The 8,342-nt window shown below is 25.9% G+C and overlaps 1 protein-coding gene across 3 annotated transcripts in view; it reads right to left on the reverse strand.

Moving 5' to 3' along the window:
* LOC107452415 (CSC1-like protein 2) overlaps positions 1–8,342 on the reverse strand; it is a 42,777-nt gene that overhangs the window by 29,336 nt on the left and 5,099 nt on the right. For all 3 annotated transcript variants that reach the window (XM_016068888.4, XM_016068889.4, XM_043053447.2), the window contains exons 4-10: positions 7,642–7,744; positions 5,700–5,737; positions 5,476–5,615; positions 3,055–3,106; positions 2,736–2,847; positions 1,795–1,868; positions 86–166 (exon numbers count right to left, since the gene is read on the reverse strand). In XM_016068888.4, coding sequence (XP_015924374.2) covers positions 86–166; positions 1,795–1,868; positions 2,736–2,847; positions 3,055–3,106; positions 5,476–5,615; positions 5,700–5,737; positions 7,642–7,744 — 600 coding nt within the window. The remainder of the gene's footprint in view (positions 1–85; positions 167–1,794; positions 1,869–2,735; positions 2,848–3,054; positions 3,107–5,475; positions 5,616–5,699; positions 5,738–7,641; positions 7,745–8,342) is intronic.

Genomic DNA, 8,342 nt, shown 5'->3' on the forward strand with positions numbered 1-8,342 from the left:
TTTTTTTTCTCCAGAAGATATATATATATATATATATATATATATATATATATTAACGCTTTTATGCCAATAGAACCCTACATACCTTTCACTATCTAACTTTGTCAGTGTTCTAACATCGTATGCCAAATTCACCTTTTCCACTGAGCAATCTTGATATGCCTCTCTATTAAAATAACATATTAGTATCATTTTACGCACTGAAACTACTATGTTACTCATATTTCATACGATAATTGATTATAAAAAAAATCTGGCAGCCCATTTCAGAAAGAAAAAAAAAGATTTTAAAGTATTCTCATAGTACTGCAAAAAAGAAAGAAAAGTAGAAAAAAAAAGTATTCGTGTCATTAATATTATATTGGATTTCTACCTGAAAAAATATTGAATTTTACTTTTAAACTTAAAAAAATACAGTCCAGTTAGATTATTTCTACTATAACAATTTGAGATAATAACTCATCGTGCAATGCAGAAAATTTAAACTTTTATTTGTTCAGTGGTTTAAGTTAACATTTATAATTTAACTTATGAAAGATAAATTTAAAAATAACAAATTAAATTTTTTAAGAAATCTTGATATGCTGTTGCCATTCCATAAAAATAAGATTTCACACCTAGACATAAATACCTTAGAGTAACATTAATATTATAAAGTTAATATTTATGATTTAATTCACAAAATATGTTTAGAGTTAACTGGGTTAACTACATCTTCATGAGAGTATAATGTGTACAATGCGCAATAAAAAAATGGACCATCCTGAATAACTTTTGATCTAAGACTCAATCTTAAGAGTTTGAAAGGGCGATTTCAAATATGCTAATCCTTAAGTGTATTTTAGGTTATAAAAATAGGCACAAAAACGTACTTTCGCTGAATAAACATAGCTTTTTTTATGAATTCGAACTTCTGACTCCCAAAATGAAGGAGGTAGCTGTAATCTGAGAAATAGAGTTCCAATAGTTTGGTCAATAGAGTGGTTCAAAGTTTAGACCCCTTAATGCTAATTTTACTTTTCACTACTTTTGCCATACCTCGCAAACTTTTTCAGCAAATTTATTAATGTTTGCACACAATTATAAAATCCATTCAGCCAAAAGTAATTCGAAGCAAAAAATAACTTTTAGTAAATATTTGTCATTTTTTATTATTTTATTTAATTCCTAGATTTTGGCTAACCCCTATATTTTGGGGATTAAAAATTCAAATTCATTGAAAAAAAAGGTATACTTATTCAGAGAAAGTACGCTTTTGTAACTTAAAATATCATCTGCAGTTATTAATTAGCCTATTTGAGGCTATCCTCTCAAACCATTAAGATTGAGTTCTAGAATCTGAAGATCCGATTGTTATATCAAAAGTTGTTCAGGGTGGGTTTTCTTTGTTTTTTTTTACGCACTGTACTTATATATTTGTAAAATATATTTTTAATTGTAATATGATTTAAGATGATTTTTAATTGTAATATATGTGTTGTTATAACTATGTAAATAATAAAATTAGTATATCTTAAGCAAGCCCTTTTAGAATGACAAAGCGATTGCAATTTAGAAAAAAATTTGATAGTTGAAGAAAAATTTATTTACAATGATCATCTGTGATTTCTGTTAAAATAAAACAGGGAATGCAAACGAATATAAAAAGGTTATGTATTCACAGATTTTGAAAAGAATTTCAACTATTGCAATTTTAATGACCAATTATTAAATGGAGAAAGCAGAATATTTAATAATTTAACATTCTTCATTTTAATTTATTTTCATGAAATATATAATATTATGAACACTCACTGAAAATGTTGTAGCAAAATACTTTCTTCACAGAGGTCTTTAGGCACATTAAATATCATTAACGTTCTATTAACCTGTAACACAGGAAATAATATGGATTAGCATATAATGAGGGATTAACTTATAATAAGGGATTAGCATCAGCAAATAAGAGCTAATCTAAACAAGGGAAGTTTCAGAATAATTTAATTTCTAAAAAAAGTTATATAAAAGCAAGATCCATAAATTTTTTTATCATAAAATAAGATATTTAATTTATGATTAGCCAGAAAAGGGTACTATTATATTCAAAATCAATGGAAATAACTCTGGCATAAAACAAATTTCTAATAATTCATGTTTTTTTAATTAATTCAATACTTCTAATAAATTGCTTATGAACTTAACATATGTCACTTATTAGACACCAGAGAAAATACAATTAATACATACATCAGAGAAAATACAATTTTGTAAGGATTTATCAAGGTTTTACTTTTAGGGTCCCATTTCTATAAAAAAATATTTCTTGTTTAAATTTTTTAATCAAGAAAATGTTTTAATTTCAGCAGTTACTAAATTTTACATTTATTATAAAATATAAGTCACTCTATGCAGTAATTTGATAAAATACTAAAATTATTAATACTTTTACACAATGAAATTTTTTGACAAGGCAGTTTTTTGAAATTTTATTTTTATAAAGGGGTCATTTTTAAAAGGTTTGAATTACGTGAAGGGACGTCTCATACCAATTTGAATTTTGTGAAAGGGTTATTCTTAATTTACAAATTTGTACTTTTTGGAGGGACTTTTATAAGTTTAAACTTTGTGAAAGGGGCATAAAAAGGCATAAACTTTTGACTGAATTGACTTCTTAGTCAAACTAACAAAACAAAGCTAATAATTATATAATGAATAAAATATAAATTGATAAAAAACAATAACTATTAAAGACTTACAAAACTTTCATTATCATTCAGTTTCAAGTTTGCAGAAAAATGCTTCATAACTGAAATACCCAGTAATAAAAAAAGAAAGGAACATCCTACGTGCACCCACAAGTATGATGAACTATTGAAAAAATGTAAACAATATTTTATTTCACATTTTAAATATGATAAAATATTTAGATATAAAAGTAACTTTAATATACTATTTAATATATTTTTTTAACACAAATTAATTTATAAAAATTAAACTCATTTTAAATTTCAAATCATTTTTGAGAACAGAAAAAAGAAATAAGAGATAAGGAAATATTATTAAGACACTACTTACGCAGGATCCAAATTGCTCAAAGTAGTTCTTCCAAATTTGCTCTCTTCATCAACTGTACATTAAAAGAAAAATGAAAATACTTTTGAAAGATAAAAAAAAAACATAAAAACCATTGTAATCAGATTTTAATAAATAAATATAGTCTTTTCATTAATACTTAAATTAATTCTTTTTATAAATACTTGAAATATATTATTTTATACTTAAAAAAAATAAAGTTCTAAATCCATTATAGTGAAGGATGAAAAACCTTTAATTGATTAATTCAGGCCTTGATTGCTGTTTTAGCAAAACATTTCTGTTGACATTTTCACAAAAATGTCAACAGATCAATTCCATGGTGATTGACATGACATCAGTCAACATTTTTTTGCCCAATTTTAACTATTAAACATTAAGATATATCTTTACAAATTTTTCTGGGTTGTAATTTATACACTTCTCAATTAAAAATAATTTAAAACATTAAGGAAAGAAAATATGATGTGATAGACATAGATACCAAGTGTCTTAACAATATGATCAATTGCACTAAAATGGTCCATAATTTAGGTTCAGAAATGCAAAACAAGAATTAATTCAAAGATGCGAAATAATAAAATTAAAAAAATTACAGTAAATAGTTTTTTTAAAAAGTATTTACTGGTGTGAAAGACAATGCAAGGAATTGTGATAGACATGACAGCTAAAGAAATTTAGCTTAACATAACTATTCATACAAAATGCAATCACTCATACAAATACAATTACAAACGTAATATAATACTCTTTCATTGTATTTTCATGAAATTTAAAAAAAAAATCTCCAGTTTACGCTAAAAAAATTCTTTTGCTACAATTTAAAAAATATTAACAAACATCTGCCTGCTTTTCGTGGAATTGACTGACACAGAGCAAGTTTCTAAAATATAAGAAAGAAAAACCAGGTTTTCACATAGTATACTAGTCAGACCCTACTTCAAGTCAAATTTGTGGTCGTCAATTGAATTTAGAAAATGTTTGAGATTGAGACACAATACTTTAATAGTTGACAGTTAAAATAGATATAATAGTTGTTGATGATCAGAGCTTAGAAAAAAAATATCGATCCTGAATAGCCAAAAACAAAAAATAGGTACATATCTTATGTTTGATATAACTTGCATTTGGTCACATTTTTTTTATTATTATTAACTCTTTGTGTCAATTTTATCCATTTTGTTTAGTAAATACCTTCATAATTAAAAATTCATTTTAACAATGCTAATCATTCTTCTGAAGTTTAAACACTTCAGTAATTATAATTCTTTAAATTTATACCAAACAGGCTCTTTATTTCAGAGACAGAAGGCAACTAATGAAATTTTTTTATACACATTACATTATAAATGTCTCAGTACTCTTAGAGACTTTAATTGGTGATTGAAATGCATAAGTTTCGTAATATTGTCTTAACACATAAGTGGGTGACACTCAAAAGTATTTATTTAGCAACAAAAGCTACGTCAAGTACCCTGTGGCAGAAAACTCTCTAGCATTTGTCTCTCGACAAACCTCTCTGACAATAATATCTTTCAGGAAGATACTTTTAATAACCAACTATATGTTATTTATTTAAAATAATAAAAGTGCCGTGTTTACAAAAAAATATATATATTTATTAAATTGAACTTGTAATCTAATATCATAGGTGATATTCTCGCATGTTGTTGGGAAAAGGGGTGCACAAATTATTTCCTTTTTCGCATTTTGTAAATAATCATCACAATAAAAAAAAAATTAAAAATCATAAAAACCGTAGTAGTAATTGCCGAAAAAAAGATTGATGACGAAATCACGCGAATTGGAAACTATGAAGAAACCTATAGCAATAACTGACAAAAATTCGATAGAATTATTGCCTTAAAAAGTAAATTCTCCAATGCAATTCATTTTGTTTAAAATATATTGGGATATTTAAAATCCACATGAAAATCAAAATCAATAACTGCCGAAAATACAATAGAAACAATGCATCGATTTACGATACTATCAGTGTAATTTGTACGTCAAAGAGTGATTACTTAAATGAATGATTCAAATATTACATGTAAATTTCAGAAGAATTTTTTTTTTTACTTTTCAAAAGAGAAATCTTTCTGCAAGAATTCTATAACATTCTGTGAAAATGTCGCCGGGTGGTGACCCCCGTGACATTCTGTCACGGGGATCAAGTACTCCCTTCCACAAAAAAGTTCAAAAGTTAACACTTTGAAAAAATTATTGCAAAGAATCAAATAATTTTAAAGATAGAGATTTACTTTTAATTACTATTCACAAAGCAAAAATAATCTTTGAACATTAAAATCAATATCTTTATTGGGAAACATGAAAATTAATTATTATTATTAAGAAATAAAGAATGAAAAAATATGAATCTGTAAAAAAATAGATTTTACTCACCTAAATCTCCTTGGTAATTGACCGGAAGAACTAAAGTAAGACAAATTACACAGATAATTGCCAGGTAAACAATTATATGCCTTTGAAATGACAAATACTGAAGAGCATCTGGACCATTTCTTTTTAATATCTGATCATCTCTGCAAAAAGATACAAATCCGTTTAACACATTTTCCTATAAAATACTGAAATTTTTCCAAATATTTAGGCAAAAATTTGCTTACTTTATCACAAAAATTGCTCTCAGCCACGAACATATTCCCTATAAAAAATAACATTTTTTTAAAGAAATAAATTACGATGCAAATTCCATATCAAGAATCGTCTAGACTTCAACAAGTCTAGAAAATAGATTTTTTCGAATAATAGGTCTTTAACGTAACAACATCATAACATGTGTTATTCTATTTTAAAACAGAATTTAGCCGATTTTGTTAATAAGAACATTTAAAATTTAAAGAGAAACAAAGCTTATCTGCTGGGGTTTTTTTTCAAACGCTATTAATATTAAGCTTCATTAGAATTTATAGTTTACTCTTCTTGCCCCAGTTTCACCTATTCAACCCTCTGGCAGAATTTGTTTGGGCTTTCTGCGACAAACCTCTCTAGCTCTAATATCTTTCTGCAAGATACTTTTAATAATAACTAATATATATGTTATTAATTAAATTTAAACTAACAGAAACGTTGTATTCACAAAGAAAAGCCTATTTGGGTATAATAAAATTGTATGTATTTTCTTTAAAATTAATATGTAATATTTTTTTATAATTCTTATCATCTCGGGCGATATTGTCACATTTTGTAAGAGGAAAACACACTAATAATTTCGTTTTTTGCATTTTGTAAATGATCATCACATAAAAAAATAATTAAAAATCATAAAATCCGTGAAAGAAAAGAAAACCAAAATAAAAAAAATCACATTAAAATTAATCATTCATGCTAAAATTAATCATATCTTCCCCTTTGGAAGGGGAAAATAATTTCTGCAGAAAAGAAATTTTTTGCTTCAATATTCTTCATTTTTCACAAATAAGAATCGAAAAATTACGTACATTTCTTTCCCTTCCGATGCTCAAAAAAGTCATCTTTTAAATATAATTTTCAAGAAAAAAAATTTCAAAAACTTTTGTAGAGAGAAAATCAAAATTTTTTACTTTCTAAAGAAAAATTCTTTCTGCGAGAACTCTGCAACGTTCTGTGACATTGTTGCCGTGTCGTCGCGATTCTGCCACAAGGCTATTCAACGACACTTTAAGTGTGCTTATTGAAGCAGAATAAATAATCAGGCAAGGGAAAAGCAGGAAGAAAGAAAAAAAATCATTATCTTTCTAACAGATTGTAGCTGTTAAAAAAAATTTGTTTTGAAAAAGACAATGAGATTTATTTTGATTGTAAAAAACACTTTCGAAAAACAGATGTTTCTGGTAAACGGACGTCTGGATATGGGATACTGTGATATCAATTCAAAAATTATTAAAAAAAAAAGCTATAATACAAGAAATGCAAAATATACGGTATATAAATTATTTAAGTTACTTATAAAAAAAAATTAAGAAAATAATTGAATTTTTCCAAAACTTAATACGGTAAAAACTCGTTTTAACAATATTTTGGGGACCAAATATTTTAAATTATACATACAATACTTTTAAATAATTCTATACAGATTTATTTATATATATTTTCTTCAATATATACTTTCTTTCATTTAAGAATCAAACACACTTAAGACTTGAAAATTGAAGAGTTTTTATAAAATTGTCCAACTTCATATATGGCTAAAGTATAAAACCATTAGATTTGCTAATGCAATGCTGTGGTTCTAAATAACTCATGATCAGGTTTTAACATGAATAGAATAAAAACAGGTAGGTATGTTATATCTGTGACTTTCAGTCAATAAGTAAGGCATTATCTGGAAGGAAAACACTTTGTAAAATCTCCACCTATTTGAAGAAATGAGTTGTATTGAAATCTGAACAATAGCCATTCCTTGATTAGTGAAAGGGAGTTAATACAAAATCAAGAGTAAATCTTCTCTTCTCAGAAAAAGTGGAAAAAATTAATAACATAAAAAAATTACATTAGTATACATTTATATACAAATTTATGTTACACACCAAAATTTAAATTGACTTATTTTTAAACAGTAACACATACTTTATCCATATGCAGAGCTATCTCAACAGAATCAATTGAACCTTCTTCATTGTTAAGATGATGCGATGTTGCTGCACCATCACCATAAAATAATTGTGTCCACCTGCATACAATTTCATTAATAAAGTAATAAAATAAATATTTATAAATGCTATAATATTTCAAACTAATAAGGATAACAAAGAATTTTTAAAAAAAGAAGACTATAGTGTATGAAAACTATAATTTTTTATTAAATTGTTTACCATAAAATAATAACACGTGCATAGTGGAGAAAATTCAGCTAAATATTTTTAAGAATCGAACTCTTCACAGAGTCAAATCATCAATCAAGTGTAAAAAAAAAAATCCAATAACAAAAGTTATTTCTTATTACAGTGGAAAGTCGCGTATCCGGAATCGGCGGGACTTTCCGAAGTCCGTATATTTGATTTTTCCGTATAATTGACCTCCAAGGTAAACAAAGCTTAAAATGATCTGAATCTAAGAAGCAGAAAATAAATAAACATTATTTTTCGGGCAATAATGTTTTAGTATTAGAATGATATCTAATCAATCATAAACAAAATATTAGAAAAAAAATAATTATTGCTATTCTAAAAATAAATATAGAAAACGAAAAAAATTCCCAGTTATGAAAATATTAATTGCTCTCTCCACCATTTTGAACTAGAACGATTCAAGCAAGAAGGGGAAATTCC

The sequence above is a fragment of the Parasteatoda tepidariorum genome, chromosome 9, assembly GCF_043381705.1.
Source record: "Parasteatoda tepidariorum isolate YZ-2023 chromosome 9, CAS_Ptep_4.0, whole genome shotgun sequence".
Lineage (NCBI taxonomy): Eukaryota > Metazoa > Arthropoda > Arachnida > Araneae > Theridiidae > Parasteatoda > Parasteatoda tepidariorum.